The sequence below is a fragment of the Rhodamnia argentea genome, chromosome 7 (assembly GCF_020921035.1).
Source record: "Rhodamnia argentea isolate NSW1041297 chromosome 7, ASM2092103v1, whole genome shotgun sequence".
In the NCBI taxonomy this organism is placed as follows: Eukaryota; Viridiplantae; Streptophyta; class Magnoliopsida; order Myrtales; family Myrtaceae; genus Rhodamnia; species Rhodamnia argentea.
Window position 1 is genome coordinate 29,729,477 of NC_063156.1, and position 19,434 is coordinate 29,748,910.

General features: G+C 39.7%; 2 protein-coding genes across 7 annotated transcripts; one reads left to right on the forward strand and one right to left on the reverse strand.

The window, feature by feature from the left end:
* Positions 1-2,562: 2,562 nt before the first annotated feature.
* Positions 2,563-4,937, reverse strand: LOC115749487 (11-beta-hydroxysteroid dehydrogenase A-like). Its single transcript, XM_030686313.2, has 6 exons — positions 4,701-4,937; positions 4,246-4,438; positions 4,055-4,140; positions 3,722-3,853; positions 3,260-3,424; positions 2,563-3,041 (listed from the first exon to the last, which is right to left on the reverse strand). The coding sequence occupies exons 1-6, from the start codon at positions 4,935-4,937 to the stop codon at positions 2,745-2,747; spliced, it is 1,110 nt and encodes a 369-aa protein (XP_030542173.2). The 3' UTR covers positions 2,563-2,744.
* A 1,641-nt stretch (positions 4,938-6,578) lies between these two features.
* LOC115749556 (DEK domain-containing chromatin-associated protein 1-like) lies at positions 6,579-14,003 on the forward strand. Of its 6 annotated transcripts, none has more exons than XM_030686419.2 (12): positions 6,579-7,227; positions 7,318-7,351; positions 8,719-8,798; positions 9,583-9,657; positions 10,566-10,625; positions 10,836-10,949; positions 11,034-11,114; positions 11,209-11,286; positions 11,984-12,485; positions 13,202-13,302; positions 13,393-13,423; positions 13,502-14,003. In XM_030686419.2, exons 1-12 carry the CDS (start codon positions 6,856-6,858, stop codon positions 13,648-13,650), a joined length of 1,677 nt encoding a protein of 558 aa, XP_030542279.1. In that variant the 5' UTR covers positions 6,579-6,855; the 3' UTR covers positions 13,651-14,003. The 6 variants fall into 6 exon arrangements, with proteins under 6 accessions (XP_030542279.1, XP_030542281.1, XP_030542280.1 ...); XM_030686421.2 differs by having other exon boundaries at positions 13,205-13,302; XM_030686420.2 differs by having other exon boundaries at positions 6,580-7,227; positions 10,839-10,949.
* Positions 14,004-19,434: the final 5,431 nt, after the last annotated feature.

A 19,434-nucleotide genomic window follows, 5' to 3' on the forward strand; every position in this document is an offset into this window, starting at 1 on the left:
AGATCAGACCTTGTCTTCATTCTATGTTTCATTGGCCGAAAAATGCAGAAGATGACCTCTTCTAAATATCAAATCCTTTTTTAAAGTAGAATCATTACAGTCACAGTTAATCTAAAAACGCCCAAACAACCAACTATCAGACCATATCAATAGTGATAATAAAAATAACAATATTAGCAACAATATTCCAATCCCAAATGCCACCGGGTCACTTGTTAAATTACTATATATGAAGGGAAGTTTACATACCGATTTTCTTTTAAATGTTATATCAACACATTTTGAAAATCGAAATGGTTTGCACGGTAGCGCTCATTCATGGATGTTAAACCTGAATCTTAAACGTAACTGGGAGCGCTTGTTCATGCTTGCTATCTCTGCACATATTTGGGCAATATGTGAATTCAAGTTAAACGTGATGTTAAACGTACATTCTATAAATAGTATATACAGGTAAAAAAATTCATTAACTACTTTGACCATATGTGACATGCACGTGTGTGCATGGTTAATGTTGATATGTTTTTTTCACTCTTTTGAAAGTGGATCAACTGCAACTCAAACTAAAGAATTGTTTAATTTGAGTTATTTCCCAATTTTTCTCATGGGTTTCACAAAAATGAATATAGAGAAAAGAAATGGTATAAACCTTCTCATTTCGAAGCTCCCGCAAATGTGATTTGAGTTCCGCCAACATGTTTAATGTCCAATCATGTTCATTAACTTGCAGAGAAGCAGGATCAATAGATAGTTCATTGCCTGGTATCTCTGCACATATATTGTGTCTCAGAAAATTTCTTCATTCCTTCGTTTTTCTTCAACCTCATGTCATCCAGAGCAGGTTGTATAGCAGATAGTTGCTCTTTGAGACTGTCATTCCCCTTCATAATCAAGTGATGTCTGAAAGCTCAACACTTGTCTAGAAATATTTACTTGGAGAACTGGAGAAAACAAACAAAGTTGGTAATTCTACACTAGGCCTAGGCTGGAGAATAAAAAGAATTTTCTCATCTCTTTCCTTAATTTTTTTTTCTCTTAAAAAAAAGCCTGTCACTTCATCGATGTAAATTAAAATGCTATGGGTTAATTTGTGCAATAATTTATTCTCATAATTTTCAATCTCCAATCTTGTACTTCGATTGGTAAAGGTTGAAAAGGTTGATGCCATGATTGATTCAAGTAATTTTCAATCCCCCGATCCTGAACTTCGATTATTAGGGCACCCACGAGATGATTGTGCCCTCCTCCCTAAGGGAAGAAATAATTAGAATTTTAAATGTTCGTATTAGATTTGGCTTAATTTCATTGAGTTGATATACACATGGTTTAGGAAAATTTCACGGTAATTTTTTTTGTTTATTTTAGTTCCTGTGCATATTGCTCGAAAAATGAAATTGATCTACTTGTTCAGAGAGTGATCCTATTAGACTACTTATATGAACATATTACCCAGCAACTTGTTGCATAGTGGAATTGTCAAGCATAGTTCCAGTAGCACAATTAAATGGGTAAGACATGCTTCATCATAGCGGAAGATGAAAAATATGATTTGAAGATGATACTAATACCCGTATACTCTTTACCAAAAAAAAAAAAAATTTAAAAAAAGCTTTATAAAAAAAAAATACCCGTATACTCTCTAATATATTCAATGCGACGTTGGTAACAAAAGGATAGATAAAAACTATGTGAATATGTGATAAATGAGTCATTTGGTTCAAGTTAAACGTTATGGTAAACTTAAATTTCACAAATAGTATAAATAAGTAAAAAAAAATTAGGGCTAATATTACAAAAAATCCTAAACTGATACACATATGGTAAATTTGCACTAAACTATTTTTTTTACAACAAATAACCCTAAATTGGTACACAGTGACACATTAACTCAAACTATTTTTTGATCATAAAAAACTCCAAACTGGCATATTCGTGACAAACTTACCAAACCGGTACATATGTGACAAATTTACTCACCTTTAGTTTTTTGTTAAATTTTATTATCAAATTGTTAAGTTGGATGACATGTGGCTGTTGACGAGTATACCAGTTTAAGTTTTTACTCTCTGTTTGTCATAGATGTATCGGTTTGGAATTTTTCGTGGTATTAATCCGATTTAACGAAAACGAACAAAGTGTAAATTTATCACACGTGTACCAATTTGAATTTTTTTATGATAAAAAAATTTATTTTAAATTAAATTTATCACAGGAGTACCAGTTTGGAGTTTTTGATGATCAAAACCGATTTGGGATTTTGAGTGATAAAAAAATAGTTTGGAGTAAATTTATCACGGGTGTATCAATTTAGGGTTTTTTGTGATAGAAAAAATAATTTGAAATAAGTTTATCACAAACGTAGCAATTTGAGATTTTTCGTAGTATTGACCCAAAAATTTATTCAATACATTGATTGTATGTAATTTGAAGGACTAGGAAACTTGTCTGAATTCCACGCATAACAGAAATCCCATGGCAGACCAGTGCACCAAAACCATGCATGAACTTACGGCAAACACGAGGTATCATAAGATTGTGATTTCATATGTACACGTAGGCCTCCTCTTCCAGGAGCAAAAGCACGTTTATTTGTTGTCCACGAGCAGCTAAGCTATTACGAGTCATGACCAAGACTTGTATGAACTGGAACCTAGGTACTGAACTCACACACACGAGTTGACTATCTATGCTTTTAAACACTTAAATCTTGTCCACATGTTGGATGCCACGGGCAATCACCTGGTCTAGCGACTTCTTTCGGCGAGGTCCGGGAACTGGACAGACGGAGGATACACGAGTCGCTTTAACCCAGTTAGCTCCAATATTCTGAGGTTGAGTGCATTCCTCTCTGAGCTCTGAGTTCCGGCCACCAACAACAACCGGTTGCACCATTCAATTACCTCGGGGCAAAAAACCTTCCAGTAGAAGGTCGACTTCACCCATGCTGGTTCCGTCAAGTAGTTGTCTCCACGGCATGCCCCTTTCACTATTTCCTCCGCCGCCGCTTCCACCGACCTTATCGGCATCACCCCCACTTGCACCTAAAATAACAACATGAATACCAACAACTGACCATTTTCTGCAGTCAATGCACATAATAATGACAGAGTGATTGAAGTTTGATTAATCAAATTGAATCGTTTCCACGAGACGGAAAATGCTTATCCCACGCTAGTCCCGTTTAGGTGAGATACTGATAGAAACTGCGCGAATATCTTAGATGATATATAGTCTATGATTGTACACGAGAAAACCTTACATCTCTCATTTGAGGATCCAAAACCATGCGACCTTCTTTCGAAAGGAACTTTCCTCGAGTCATTTCTGATTCAATCAAGCCTGGAGTCACAATGGTTATGGTAATCTCTGATCCCAATTCTGTCCTCAATGTCTCATAGAAGCTTATTACGGCCGCCTTGCTTGCCTGATGAGATCCACTAGATTAGAACAATGAAAATCGCAACCTTCCTAATGAATTCCCAAATTTCATAGAGCTAGTTCAGTTCAGTGTTAAGCAGCCAGTAAGGAGACATTACCTTTCTCGCTGTCATAGCAAAGAAATTCGAAAACCAAACCAACAAGCAGGTAGTGGCAATGATTCCAGCGTCAAAGCAAACAAGTGATAAGTGATAGGAAATGGCTATATCTTAACAATTATAATTCGACTGACTGAGGAATGCACATGAAGTGATCTTGCCATCCTAATTAGTCAGTGACTTACGTTGTAGACGGACATTCTTGGGGCTGGAAGCCACCCGGCTGCCGAAGCTATCGCTACAATCTTTCCTCTGCTTCTCTTCAGGTAGGGAAGAGCAAAGTAACTGCTATACACCGAACCCCAGAAATTGACGTCCTTCACAAGTCGCACATCAAAGGCAAGCTTATCAGATGAGATGTAAGTAGCAAAGTACCCAATTCCCTATCTGCTTTTTGTTTGCAGAAACATTTGAGCTATTTATTGCGGGATCAATGGTTGAAAATGTCTTCACTTCGGTGTAATTCAATCAGCAAAGGAGATCAATCAATGGACTTATATCAGATGTAACTTATATACCATTGCAGGGCAGAGCTTAGTGACGTCGGGGCAGTCCTCAAACATGCACATGGGGGCTATCCCAGCATTAGTCACCAGGTGATCCACTGTCCCGACACGGGCCAAATGACATCAGATAGGGCACTAGTGTTAACCCAATGATGAACATATCAATATCGCTGAAAAGATATCGCGAATAGTGACGTGCTTACGGCGGCCAAAATGGTCAATCGTTCGATCAATGAACCTCTCGCAATCTTCTGCCCTGGACACATCTCCCTGGATGACGACCACATCAGGAGAGCCCAATTGATAAGCCATGTCGGCAACATCTCTCAAGCGGTTCTCCCTCCTCGCAACCAGTGCCAAGCACGCCCCTCTCTTCGCATACGAGTATGCGAGGTGCTTAATTCACGAGATTAATGGACATTTAACCAAATATCCCACAGTCGAAATGCAATAACAATCCATCACATCACTTGATCACGTCGCTTATACCAATTCAGTAAGCTAATCATTAACTGTTATGTTGAGTACGTATCATTAATTGTTAAGTTTGCCCCAACTTAGAAATGGTTCTAGATAAGGGGAGTTGATACGGCATAAGAAACGACGGGACAAACAAAGGAAAAACTTGAAAACGAGAGGGCCAAGAGAAGAGACAAACCTCGCCGACGCCGGAGGAAGCTCCGGTGATGAGGACGACTTTGCCGGCGACGTCCTCGCTGAAGGCGGAGCGGAAGGCGAAGAGGAGGAGCTTGAGGAAGAGGTAGGGTGGGAGGATGAAGAGGAGGGCGCCGATGGCGACGGGAGGGAGAGTGCTGTTCAGGAACGTGTGGATCAAATCCACGGCTCGTCCCGCGAAGAAGAGGAAGATGAAGGTAGCCACGGAGATGATGTCCATTCTCCTTCTCGATTTCCAAAGTGGAGTCTCGTTGCGTTCTTGTAACGAAGCGAGCAAAGTTTTGGAAACGGAGAGATTTGCATGGACTGGATTCGACACGTGGGCATGGTCATCCCCTGTCCTTTCGACAGCAAGAGCATGAGACACCGAGCTGACTTTGATGTTACAGAGACGATGACGTGACCTTTCCTTGCATTTTTGTTCAATGTCCAATCGATGCAATTAGGTTTCTCAAATCTTATCAAATCCGTGTTGTCCTCCCCGCTAGGCCCGTCAAACGAGCACGTCGGGTCCGGTTTGAATTTTGTCGAAAATGATCCGATTCGAATTGGCCAATTCTAATTCATTTTTAGCAAAATCTTTCCATTAAATTATTACTATTGAAGGATGGGCAGCTCAATGAAACAGCTTATTAAGTTAGCGAGAGTTTAACAGCCGGATTATGGATGGATTTCCGAAGGTGGTGGTGAAAGTCTGGCTTGAGCCATTCATAAAACATTAAACGGGGTTCTGACTTTAGCTTTTTGACTACATATATGGACAAGAAATCTTAATAAATCGGGCTTCATTAAAGCCCAATTTACATTTCTCACGTAACAAAAGCAAAATTATGTTAATCTACCTCCTTTCAATCACTTTCCAAAATTACGCACCTCACTGGACAAGCAAGCTATAAATTTGCTACACAACAACACACTTGTCGATCTAATGTATGAGGCAATTATTGCATCAATAAAAATGAATTTGAAAAAATGTAACACGTAGAAGAAGTTGTCATCTGATCGGCCCCGGTCGAACCAAATATCGGGGTCGGCATGTCATATATATATTTTTTTTGTCATAAGCAAACTTCTTTCATTAAAAACTTGAACTTGAGACACCAGAGTTTTCTCCAATTTATTTAGCTCCAAATTCAAAGGTTGCACTTGGATATCGTTTGGAGCGACCTATACGTAAGCTTGCCAATTTTGCATATGTAAAATGTGCCGATTGACATATAGATGTGGCGACTGTTGTGGCACTTTTTTACATATAGATTTAGCTGCTTTGTACCCTTAATTCTGTAGTAGACTTGGTGAAATTTGGCTTATATGCTTGTAAAATCACAACTTAGCTTTTGCGTAGTTTAAACATGAAATTTTGCTCACCTAAATACATTCACAAGATAATGTGCTTACCGGGCACCATGTACCAGTAATTTTTATTTATTTTTTTTATAACAAAGAGTTCTATGGAAGTTTTTTTTTTTTTTTTTTTTTGGGTCGAAGAGTTCTATAGAAGTTCAAAAGTTAATTTACATCGTAACATGATATCGTCTTGGATTGTATGTCCTTATTCATGTCAAAATCTAGAAAAATTAGCGAATCACGTGGGAACTTAAAAAAATACATTACAATTATTCGCAAAGTTATCTATATTTCAGACGGAATCTCATTCTCTACGCTCGATCCGCATCAACTGATATTCCCAGCAACATTTGTCAATCAACTCGATTTAAGGTAGGATTTGTCTGAAAGGTCCTTTAAAAATTTGGAAGAAGAGTGGATGCGAGACGAGAGCCATCGAAGCGCGTGTAAAGAAAAAGAGCGCTCCCTGGCAAACACGAATTTCTTCCGGCCTCTTTCATTTTGAACCCCGCCCACTCGCGGATACTGCCCGCCCTCCCCCACCCAAAAAATTTCACTCAGATCTCCACCCCTCACCCCAACCCAACCCCCATCCTCTTCTCTCTTTCATTTCGCGCGCGCAAATCAGCAGTCGCTCTCTCTGCCGATCGCTCCCTCGCTCTCGCTCTCGCTCTCGCTCCCATCAGATCAGATCAGATCAGATCCGCCCCCGCCCTGCTTCTCCTTCTCCACCCACGCCTAAACCTCTCGCTAGGGTTTTTTTGCGCCTTCCTTCCCCCCATTTTCTCACCATGGCCTCCGAAGCCCTCGAAACCGCGGAACCCGAAGGGGCGGCTCCTGTCGAGGGCAAGGACCAGCTCTCCGAGAAATTAGACGAGGAACCGAAGGTCGAAGAAGAGGCGGAGCAGAAAGACCAGGAGATTCCTCCGGAAGCCCCGGAGGCTTCCGACGAGAAAACGGCCGACGAAGATGGGGATGATGCCCAGGAAGTGAAAGAAAGCGAAGAGAGTCCAAAAGGAAGCTCCGAGCCGAAGAAGAAGTCGAAGAAAGATTCGGCGACGCCCGGAATCGAGCGGCCCGCCAGAGAAAGGAGATCGGTGGAGCGATATTCCGCTCCTGCCCTCGTCAGGACGCCCTCCAGCAAGGGTTTGTCCATCGGAAAGGTACTGTTGGAGCAGCTTCAGGCTTGGAATTTTTTTTTTTTTCCTTTTTTCAATCTTTCTCATTTTATTAACGGCTTGCTCGTATTTCAGGGTAGTGGTACGCAGCTTAAGGACATTCCGAACGGTATGTTTCCAGCTTTAATTGTTTCTTCAAGTTTTACAGTGCGTCTGCTGCCTCTTCGCCTAGCATTTTTGTTGTGGGGAGTTTTTTGTTGTGCTTAGTGTCTGCATATGCCCATGGCCTTCAACTATTTCCGGTTAGTGTCTTGAATTTGTTGTGCGACGAATGTGGCCCTCAATATTTCGATGTCTCAAGCTGTGTGAAGGCTCAGGGATGGTTTTTCGTGGTGTCCGTGCCTTAAAAATCTGCATGCTAGATGTAGTCTCTATGCCTGGAGAATCTGCATCCTTGGCACCATCAAGCTTTATAGTCTAAATACTATTTGCCAACAATTCGTGTTTGAATATTTGCATCACTTTGGCGTCGAAATCCAACCATCTTGTGGGTTGTAATGGCGAGAATCATCTATTGCCTGGCCTGAGCTTCTGTTAATGGACTTTTGCATATTTGATTTTTGTTGAAAGTGCACAGCTAATGGTCCATCAATATTAGTAATTTGGGGAAGTATCACCTTCATGATCATGAACCCTCCATCACAATTTTTGGAGCATTTCCACGGTTTGAAGTAGCAAAATAGAAATTGAGACTACGATCATCAGAGAAACAATTATTAGAGTCAGCATTTGGCTAGGATGCACCGTTTTGCTCTTCAGAGTTCTTTAAGCTTCTTTTCCAGAAACCCAGCCTTTGAAGTTTTGCAAATTACCCAAAGAGAATATTTTTTAAGGCTAGCTGCTCCTGCTCAGTAGCAAGTGATAATTATTTCATCGACTGACAGAGAGCTTCCTAGGTGCCAAATGACAGTCAAGCAGTTCTCTCGTACTATAATCCATCTAGTCATGACCAATTTCTTGCCTTTTTACCACTAGAAAGGCTTCTTTATTGTATAATTAGCTGGATGTGCGTTGAAGGCATACTAGGATCTTAGCTACAGAAACGTGATGTTGGTTTGGAAAGTAGATGATACGGATAATATTTTCATAGGGTAATGCTGCAGCTTGTTATTAGATCATGAGAGTGATCTCCTAGATGTTGCTGCTGCCTGCTGCCGCACTAGTTATCTCTGAACATGAACTAGCAAAAGTAGGTTCATGGTCTGAAGATATATAAATGTGGCAAATGCAGTCCTTGTTAATTTTGGACTTATAGTTTTGGCGATTTGTTCTTGTTTATTTCTATCACAACAAGATGGACTTTACACTTTCTTCTTTGTGTTTATGGGACTCTAGAATTTTCCTTGCGTCCATTTGCTTTTGTTATCTTGTCTCAGTGGCTGCTCTTCAGCCTCGTGGACAGCACTGATTAAATTTTATTTCCTTCTGTTCACAGCAGCCTCGCCTTTTTTCTCCTGATATTTTTTAATATTTCAGTTGCATTCAAGTTATCGAAGAGAAAACCTGATGACAACCTGCAAATACTTCACTCAATACTTTTCGGAAAGAAAGCTAAGGTGATCTTTTAATTTAATTATATTGGCTATATTTCTTTTGTGCCACTTTTTTTTTTAAGGGTATGCAGTTAAACGTAGAGGCTCAAAGAGTTGCCCTCACCTAGTCTAGTGGTTGTTTACTGGAATCACATGAATCATGGAGTACCAATTTGCACAGATAGTTTTGTTCTTCCATTGATTGACAAAAGCATCTGCTTAGATAATCAGTATGGAAATAGGTTTATACAAATTTGGTTAACATTTGTATCTTAGTAAATTAACAAACCTGTCTTTGTCCCTGGCATGGCAGAGGATACTCCTTTGATTAGAGCTGAGAATTATAATTAACTAGCCATATCATATCATAGGCTGTTTCACTACGAATGAATTGTGTACCACATTAGGATGTTGCTTGCAAACTTTTGCTTCCTGTGGGTTCATATCATGCGCCATCATCTTGCAGTCCAATTTAGTCAATTACATACTTTGTAAAGATTTAAAGGCCAAATAAAGAATATCCATCCTTTCTCAGTTCTTATTCCCAAACCTTGGGTTTATCAAATTGCATCTTCAGCTTTTGTATGATAGGGGTGTCTAAGATGACTTTTCTTTCAGCAACTATAGAGAAAACTATGGCGAGTTTGAGAAGGCTATTGTATGGTTGGGGTATCTGAAGTTACTTTTTTCAGCAAATTCGCGGAAAGCTGTATTATTGAGTTAGAGACGTTGATCTGTGTACTGCACTATCCTTTAGCTCCAGATTTCGACTGCACGTCTATTCTCCTGTTATTTCTCATGCATTCAGCAATCAAAATTGTCCAGCAAGTTCTTGAAGTTATTCTTCCAAGACAATCTGAAGGCTGACATCTCTCTAGGATATGTAAGGCCTCTTTGGTTTGAATTCTCCAAATTTGTGTTTTCATTTTCAATTGGGAATGAAAACTTACCAATGCGGTACTCCTGTTTTCAATTGTTAAGTGAAAACGTGAAAATGCCTTTTTGGTGATTCCACACCTTTTTAATCAAAATGCTGTTTTCATTTTGTAATGAAGCCTTCTACTTTCATTTTTGTTGCCAATTTATGAAATTTTTCACTAGATTCCTGGCGTTTTCTTCAAGTCTGTCTTGGATCTATCAAGCCAAGTAAAGAAATAAGAAGAGAAAAAGGTCCATCTCTTGAAAAAAAAAAAAAAACAGAATGCATGAGAGGGAAGGAGGACAATCTGAGTCTCATGATGTGGGAGGGCTGATGTCTGCTTGAGGGGATTAAATGAGCATTTACATAGTGGGAGGGACGATGTATGTCTTCCAACCACTCTCTCAGTTTGGTGAAATCTTGGCTTCAAACAAACGGACACAAGCTTTCCTAACCATGGGTCGTCAAGTTTGCACCTTTTTCCTTTAATTTTTGAATAATTATTTCTCATCCTTTCCGTGAATGCAACCCTCTTCACTGCAAGAGCCCTCCAAAGCTTCATTTGAAAAGGCAAATCTCCTAAGAAACCTCCCAATTGTTATTTAAAAAGATAAGAAAAACTTGAAAGGAGAGTCCAAAAGGTGTTCCATGAAATTTGGTGGGCACATGTAGGTCATAAGTGTATTTCCAAAGGGTTCATGAGACGAATGCCTCTTGTCATCTCAATTGAGTTCTGTACAATTTTTCTGTGTTGAGTATACTGCTACATGGTTAGATTCTGATAATAATTATTGTATTCAAGAATATTGACAGCACCTTTAGACGTTGACTCTGTTTGTCACTGGACATCACACATGGCGTATTATATGCAGGTGCACAGCTTGAAGAGAAACATAGGCCAGTTTTCTGGGTATGTGTGGACTGAGAATCAGGTATATGCCTTGTTAGAGCCTTCCGGATTGTAGTCTTTTGCACCTATATATATTGAATCATGTTGGCTTGTTTAGTGACCCTAGGAGATATGGATTATTTTGGAGATTTTCTCTGAGTATGCATTCTCATATTATTTGGGAAGATGTTATGAATGTACATTGGAAGGAGTGTAGATGCTTCCCTTTCAATTCTTTTTTTCTTCCCTGTAGCTGGAAAAACAGAGAGCTAAAGTGAAGGAAAAACTTGAGAAATGTGTCAAAGATAAGTTGATTGACTTCTGTGATGTGCTCAACATTCCAATAAATAAGGCAGCTGTTAAGAAGGTATGTGATTATACAAACGATTTTGTTTCCAGCTTCCTGTTTGATATGCATTTTTCCTTCCATACCGGATTGGGCATTTTCCAGGAGGAGCTTTCTGCAAAGTTGTTGGAATTTCTGGAATCACCACATTCTACGACTGATGTTTTGCTTGCTGACAAGGAACAGGTACTGGTATCATGCGGTGTTGCTTTTGTGTGTCTATTTTTTGTATTAATTCTTCTTGATGAGAATTTATATTCGGCTCATGTTAATTGAGAAGGGCCAAAAGCGTAAGAGGAGGATCGCACCAAGCAAAACTTTAGTCCCTGGAGAAGCATCAAGTACAATGACAGAAAAGGTTTCTTTTCCTCTCTTTTGCTGGTATTCTTATGAGTACCATTCTAGATCTGTCGTTTTTACCCAGTAGCATTATTTTTTATTAACTTAATATCACAACTTTTCATTTCTTTTTATTTTATTTGATTGTGTGATTGCTTAAAATGATACTCAGCTTACTGATGTTGCTTCTCTGTTTAACCATCCTCAGTTTACCTTCACTCAGGAAGGACTGATATGGCCAGATCCTATCTGTTTATTTCACCTAACACCTATGATTCCTGATCTAATTTTCATCTTTCGACAGTGTTATTATTTCCATATAAGAAATGATAGGGACATCGATATGAATAGCCTGGTTTAGGGAGAGACAAAGTACATCAGAGTTAAAAAGCATTTGATTCTATTCCAGTTCAGTAACTCCACTGTATGTGTTGCAAATTGCCTGTTTGTCTCGTTTCTACCTCTCAAAAAGAGACCTAGAAAACACTGGGAACGTAACTTCAAGATTTGGCCAAAAAGAAAATAATGTGCCAGCAGGATCTTTTACTATCACAGAGCATTAAAAATATAAAGGTTATTTCTGCTTGGGATCGATTTGATTGTTGTTGGTGCTTTAAGCGTTTTGTTCTGTCTAGTACCACCCTCTTACCTTTTGTCTCCTTTTGATATTTGGAAAGCACTTGAAATCTTTGTTCACTGTGTATCATTTGCTGTAGAAACAAAAACAAGCTCCTGACTCTGAGAAGAAGTCATTGGAGGTTTCTTCAGAAGAGGACGGTGATGATAAAGGTGACAATAAGCAAGTCAAGGACGGTTCTGATGCAAATAGTGATGATGATATGGTGTCTAAAGAGGAGAGTGGTGATGAGAAGAGCAAGTCAGAGGAAGACGATACACTGAAGGAGCCAGTGTCCAAAAGTTCATCCAGGAAAAAATCAAAGGATAGCTCGGTGTCCAAAACCAAAGATACCTCTGAGTCTGCCAAAATGGTCACTCCTGCAAAATCGGCCAAGAAATTGTCCGCCTCAGCCTCAAAGAAGAGTACTGTAGATGGGGTTGGTAGTAAAAAATCACTTCCTAAGTCAGAAGGATCCATGTCAAAGAAGCAAAAGGTTGAAAAGAGCAATCAAAACAACCAAAGTGTTTCCTCAAAGGCGAAAACCTTGAGCAAGAAACAGTCCACCAAACCCTCAACAGAGGCGTCAGTCAAGGATCGAGGTAAATATGCTTGCCTTCTGTAACCTGGTTCAAGTCTTATAAGATAGATGATAAAAATGTGTGATATACATGAATAAATACGATTGTTATCCCAGTTACAACTACTGGTACTTTAAGAATTTTGCTAGTTTATGAAGACAGAAAAAATGTGAAGATGAATATGCTGGTCATATGATCGATGAAACTATAACAGAGTTACCTAAACTATGTGTCAATAATTAAAGATTTTTATATTTTGGACATTAATTAAAGCGATTCTTACAAATTTTTCACTTTTTAGACAAACTATGTATGGATTCCCCTTTTAAACCTTGGGTCTGTCGCTGGGGGAGAATATGAAAAATTAACTGGTAGAAGTTCTTTCTTATGTGGTCGTATGAACATCAATATCTTCATTTGCAACGCTTGTCACTGTCATTTCTTCTGTTGGTTTAATGTTCTTGGTAACATTATATCATGATCTTCTGCTTGATTATATATTGTTATCCAAAGTATGTTAATAGGTCTAAATCTGCTCAGTGTAATTGTCTGCTAAAACATTTCTGTTGGGAATTTCATCTGATTTCTTCTTGTTTTGTGACAGTACTAAAAATTTGTGGTTTGTAGTTCACAAGTTGTTCTTTACTGCGTGTTTTATCTTTACTTCATTTTGCGCCCCTTTTAAGAGTTGAGAACTAGTTAATGAAATGTAATTAATGGTGTTTATGTTCATGAAGTAGGGAAAGGCAAAAGTAGCAAAAAGCCAAAAGCTGAACCCGGCAGAGAAGAGATGCATGCTGTTGTCGTAGATATTCTCAAGAAAGTCGACTTCAATACTGTACGTTTAGTTTCTAAATCTGTTATTCCATTGTTAAAATACTTCTCTTTTTGATGCTTTCCAGCCTCACTTATGTATTCTATGATGCAGGCAACCTTATCCGACATTCTCCGGCAACTTGGTATGTTTCTTTTATGCAGGGAAGGCTACATAATCTTCTGTTACAATCGTGACTAACAAAAGTGCATGCAAACTTCAGGTACCCACTTTGGCGTGGATCTGATGCACAGAAAGGCAGAAATTAAGGATGTTATTACTGAGGTCATAAATAATATGACCGATGATGAGGATGAAGGCGATGATGATGAGGAAGCTGAGGATAAGGCTGATGCCGATGACAATGAATGAGAAGTGAATAGAGATCTGATTCTGTAGTTCGATTTAGTTTATCAGAATTACAACAGGCATGGTAGTTTCTAGGTAGATTGTAGTTTTTGCAGCAAACGAGACTGGCCAGTCAGTTCTTGTGAATTAGTTGGAAGAGATCAGTTTGTACCATATAGCTCCAGACTGGCTTTTCAGAGGTAGAGTTGACCTTGCTGATATGGTTTTGTTAGCTTAATTCCCTCCATCCCCCTTCCAAGATTTTCCTCCTCAAAGGTGTAAAATGAATTAGCGGACGGGGACTGCCTGTCGAGATTGGTTAACATTGTGAATGAATTTTAGACGTCAATAATGAGACTGAGCATCTTGTAGACTAACCATAGAGTATCTTTTAGGTGTCTACTTATCTTTGATATTCTGTGGGCCCCCAATCAGTCTTGGTGGTTTACTTTTCTGGTGTTGGTTCTTTCTCTACATACCTTCAATCTAAACGCCCGTTGCAAGATCACAAGTTCTATCGAAATGTTGGTCAGCTAGTCTCATCACATTCCAATTCTCCAGTCATTCGCCAAAATTTATCCGCAGTGTCATTTGTAGTCTTAATGGGCACATGAATTTCACCAATGACATAGTGCCAAAGTTTATATCTTCTACAAAAACTTGATATTTTTCGAGTCGACAAAATTTAATTTGAACCATGTTGGGGAGCGAGTAGTAGAAATTTGATATATTCATTTTGGAAAATTGTTACGAGGGAGCCTAAGTTTAAGTATGTTAATATATTCAGTTAGACTCACCTTAATTCAAAAGTTAAAGTTAATGAGTTATAGGTCAATTAGAATATATTAATTGTTTTATACCACATCAATTTTTCAATGTGGGATATTTTTAAAACAACTCACGCGTGCATCTTAACAATCTTCCCTCACATGTGAGCTTAGTGTTAAGTTTTCTCTCTCTTAATCCAAATATCCTTTGCATCAAAATATGTAGTTTGTCACCCGGCTTGCACTGTCACACCATAACACCCATCGCTTGAAATGACCATCAACTTTGATATTGATTGTTGTGGAGCGTGCAACATAAGTTGGATACCTTTCTCTCGGAAATATCACCAAGAAAAATTCAAAGTCTAAGCCCGCCAATATATCCAATTAGATCTTTTTTCGCTCAAAAGCTTAAGCCAATGAATCGTGTTGAGTCAAATTTGATATATTGACGGGTTCAGACTTGGACTTCCTCTTGGTGATCTCCCCATGTGAAACATATTGGACTTTAGTTACGCACTCCTTAACAAACCATTTTGTAAATGGTTTTACATATAACAAATTTTTCAATATATCCATAATATGTACTTTTACCAACGAAAACAACATAATGGATAAATAATACAAAGGATAGCACCTTAGCGGACAGATACGGTGAGAATAAGGCTAAAAACAAATGTTGCATGTCGAAATAGCTTAGTAACATGTGGCAAATCATGACAAAATTTCAATGGAAAAATTTCAAATAAGAGTTTGAAGTGCCATCTTTTTTTCAAAGGAGTGCATGAAATGGATTTTATTTTAAAGGGAAAATACAACCAAAAACTCTAAACTATACCCATTGTGACAATTTTACCCTAAACTTTTTTTATGGCACAAAAAATCCAAACTTGTACTCATGTGACCCATTTACCCCAAACTTATATCCATGTGGGACATTTACCCCGAATTATTTCTATGATGCTAAAAACCCCGAACTTGTGGGCATGTGACATATTTATCCAAGTTTGGGATTTATGGTGTCACATAAAAAAGTTTAGGGTAAACGTGTCATATGGGTGTAAGTTTTAGGTTTTTTATGTCACAAAAAAAGTTTGGAATAAATGTGTCACAGCATGCATGATTTAAAGTGTTTGGTGGCTTTTTTCCTATTTTAAATGAAGGATTGAAGTGGCCAAATTGTCTTTAAAAAGGGCTTGAAGTGTCCAAATCATCTCAAATAGGGACTTTTGGCTAGCTGGCTGGCAAGCATGTGACTATTTCGATCGTCATAAAAGGTTATATTAGTAAAAAATATATATATACACTTAGAAAGTTTTCTTTTCTTTTCATTTTTTGTTTTTGCTTTTTCTCCTTCTCTCCCTGGCCATCGCCGTACTCAAGCGAGAGTCGTCCTCATTGGAGCAATAAGTTCGGGGTAAGACAGACATCATTGTATATGTGGCGTCTCAAGCACGTCACCCGCTATTAACACTTGGGTTTTAATCATTTTTTTATCTTAGAAAATTAATTAAAAAATTATAAAAATTATAAAAATTAAAAATCAACTTTGGAACCCTTGGTCAAACATAAGGGACCAATTTTGATAAAAAAAAAATATTTTCGCATTTTGGAAGAATTTTTTGAAATTTCTTTTCATTTAAAAATAGCCGAAAATTAAAAAAAATTACGATATGAGGCTGGAAAAATCTGAAAAAATATTCAAAATTTTTATTTTAATCCCATTTATGTCTGGTCACTTTGGATTTTTGAGGATTCGATTTGGGTCATAGGAAACCCCCCGATTTGGTCAAAGAGATGCGATTTTTGCAAAACTTACGGTCAATCGGGCAAGGTCACTGCCATTGTAAGGACCTAATGGCATTCTAGATTCGGGAACCATTCTTACTTTCGCAAATAGCGGTCTAAATCGGGCTGAACCAGTCTGTTTTTTGTCCACCGATTCACTTGAACCGGACTGGGCCGGTCCAATTGAACCGGGATGGCAACGGCAGAAGCAGCAGAAGCCAAAAATGGCCTCCTGCTCTTCTTCTTTCTCGCGTGCGGTCACTGCAGTGAGCTCCAGGTGAGCAGAAGACACGAAAAGAGCTCGGCAGAAAAAGGAGGGCCAAGTACCAAGGAGGGCTGGTCTTCTGAGCGGGGAATGGGGAAGTTCCAAGGTGACGGGGGCTCGGTGGTCTTCAAGAGAGGATAGGTGAGGACAGAAAATGGGATCAAAGGCAGAGAGGTTTTGGAGAGCAAAAGAACAGAGAGGCAAAAAAAAAAAAAACAAAAAACAAAAAAGAGAGAACGGGCAGAGAGTAGAGCTCGTGGAGCTCTCGGGAGCTCGGGCGTTTTGCTGGGGAATTCGGCAGAGGATAGGGCGAGTTGAGAGAGAGAGAGAGAGAGCTTGAGAGGTTTTCACAAAAGAGTTGCTTTTTCACTGGGAGTTGGTCTGAAGAGGGAGAAAAGGAGAGAAATAGAGAAAGTGAGACCCCCATGAAACAGTGAACTCCATGAAAGAAACTCCAAGCGGCTAAGCTCGATAGTGGCCTTCTCATTCTAGTCATCCCAGGCCATCTCCTTCTAGTAACAAACTCTGGTTGTTGCAGTAGGTTCTAGCAAAAAACGCAGGTTTGGAAGGAAGGGGGAGAGCCCCAGAAGTCTTTTCTTTGAGAGAGAAAGTGGAGGTCGTTCGGTGAAGAGCTTGCGTTCTGAACTGAGCCTGGCGGTAGTTCGGGCAGATTCACTCGTGTATGGCCGCAGTGACCAGCGTCGTCGGAGGGAGTGCTCGATCTGGATGAGGCAAATCTATCCGGAGTCGGCGCACAGGAGCCGCTCGTGGACCTGACTTCTTTGGCGCAACCCGGAAAGTCTCCATTTTGAAGGAGAAGGCGGCCGGACCGACTGAAAGCCCGCCGGTAGACGGGGCCGACCATCAAGTCGACGCCAGGACTTCTCGGCCAGTCCAGACCGGTGGCGGAGCGCGAGCAGATCCCGGTGACAGCGCACGAGGAGAGCTGGACCAGTGGCAGCGGGTGCGAGCAGCTCCTAACCGCGGCGTCGGGGCCACCCGAACGAGTGGCCGAGTGCAAGTAGTTCCCCACGGCGGCGTGGCAAGTGGATCCCGACGGAGCGATGGCGAGAGGAGCAAGATTTGGCGACGAGCGGGCTGGCGTCGTGGAGTGTTGCAGACCCGCACGTCTATGGAAGAAGACAATGAACAGGTTAGTCTTCTCGTTTTGTTGCGGCTGAGCTTGGTCTGCTCGTGAGTTAGATCTATTTTGTTCTGGGCGAGAGTGGGTCAAACTGAGAAGAGAAGAGGAGAGTCGCATGTGAGAAAATATTGGGTGCCACCAGAGTGCCAGCGCATCTCTGAGTCGCACTATTCAGCGGCTGCTGGCGACGAACGAAGAGCTGACGCTGATGGAGAAGTGGAGCGGCAAGGAGCGACATTAAGAGAGACAGACTCTTCCCAACTCCGATAAGATCTACTCTTCCCTCTTTCCCTCTCTCTCTCTCTGTATTCTGTGTGTGGATGCTTAGATCTTTAGCGATCCAGCTTCGAAACTGTGCTGTGGTGCCAATTTCAAGCGATCTTTGCATCTGTGCGATTTGTTGTTCTTCCCATGTTGAGATCAGAGCTGGCTCGCAGGAGCTGGTTTGCGGCCGCGGTTGTCCTCGAGGTTTTGCAGCTTTGATGGCCATTTTCCTAACTGTTTGTTTGTTCCTATTTGTGGTCGTTAGTGATAATTCCCTTTTACGAGAGGTACAGTGTCGGTGTCTCTAGATTCTGCTTCTTTTTTATCCCAAGTTGATTCTTTCGTGTAGTTCCTTGTAGGAGCGGTAGCACGGAAAAGAGTGCTTTTGGAGTTCTGTGAAATTTCCTTTGTTAAAATTAGACAGACATGGAGAAAGAACAAGGAAAAAACTCAAATCAGGAACGCTCTCACAAACCATAGACTCTACCCAAGATCCGCCTCGTCGAGTCCGTATCGATCTCTCTCTCTCTGTCTAGGTTTCTCTGTTTTGATGAGATTTTGCACCTAAGCTCGTGAATTTTTAATGGTGTCAATTTCATGCATATGTGCTTCTTTTAATTGTGTCCCTTTCGTCAGTGATGATGCCAGGTTGTGTCGATTTTATGATTCCCAATAGTTTTTGGAGTTTGTCTTTGGGTGCTTTGAAAACATGCATCTGGATATATTGAAGATACAAAATGAAAGTAGAAACTTGGGATATATTGCAGTCAGATGAAAAACTACCCAATACTAAATGATTTCTCAAAGTTTTAGTACTTGCAGAGAGCAAATCTTCTCGTATCAAATCAAAATGCTCCATATCTAATTCTTCGAAATTCCGGAATATGATTGTCTTTGCTTACTCCATGTCATCTTATTTGCATTAGTTGTACTTGTATTATCATATTGTCAAACCGATTCTCCGAAATGAAAAAAGGTGTCGTAATTTTGGTAGTTTGAGTGATGAAGAGTCAAAATCTGGAGTGCAAGTAACAAGTTTTTTATGGTTGATCTTGGGATGTAGCTGTTCTTGTTGTTATTACTGCTCGGATAGCTACTTAGACGATATATTTTGCAACCTTTGCTAATCCGGATGAATGATATGGAAGGCTTACTATATCCAACCTTTACTACACAGCATAGCTAGATAAACATTGTGTCCAATAATTACACATTCACAAAAGGCAAATAGTACTTGATTCGAAATGGTTCCATGAGATTTGTTATGGTACTCTAACATCTAGCAACCACAAACCATTTCCAATAAATAACACAAGATAAAAAAATTACTAGCATCCTTTTGGATGTAAATTGTTTTTTATAATAACACCTGACTAGTGAATGGGGAATATCCATTCATAATCCCTAGCGGCATGATGTATGGTGATTGCATCTACATAAAATAAATGACTCCGTCGATAGAATGTAACTAAATGCTTATATGGATCCATTATGTTGCTTTCAAATATTACATACCTGACTAGTGAATGGGGAAAATCCATTCACAATCCTTAGCGGCATCATGTATGGTAGCTACATCT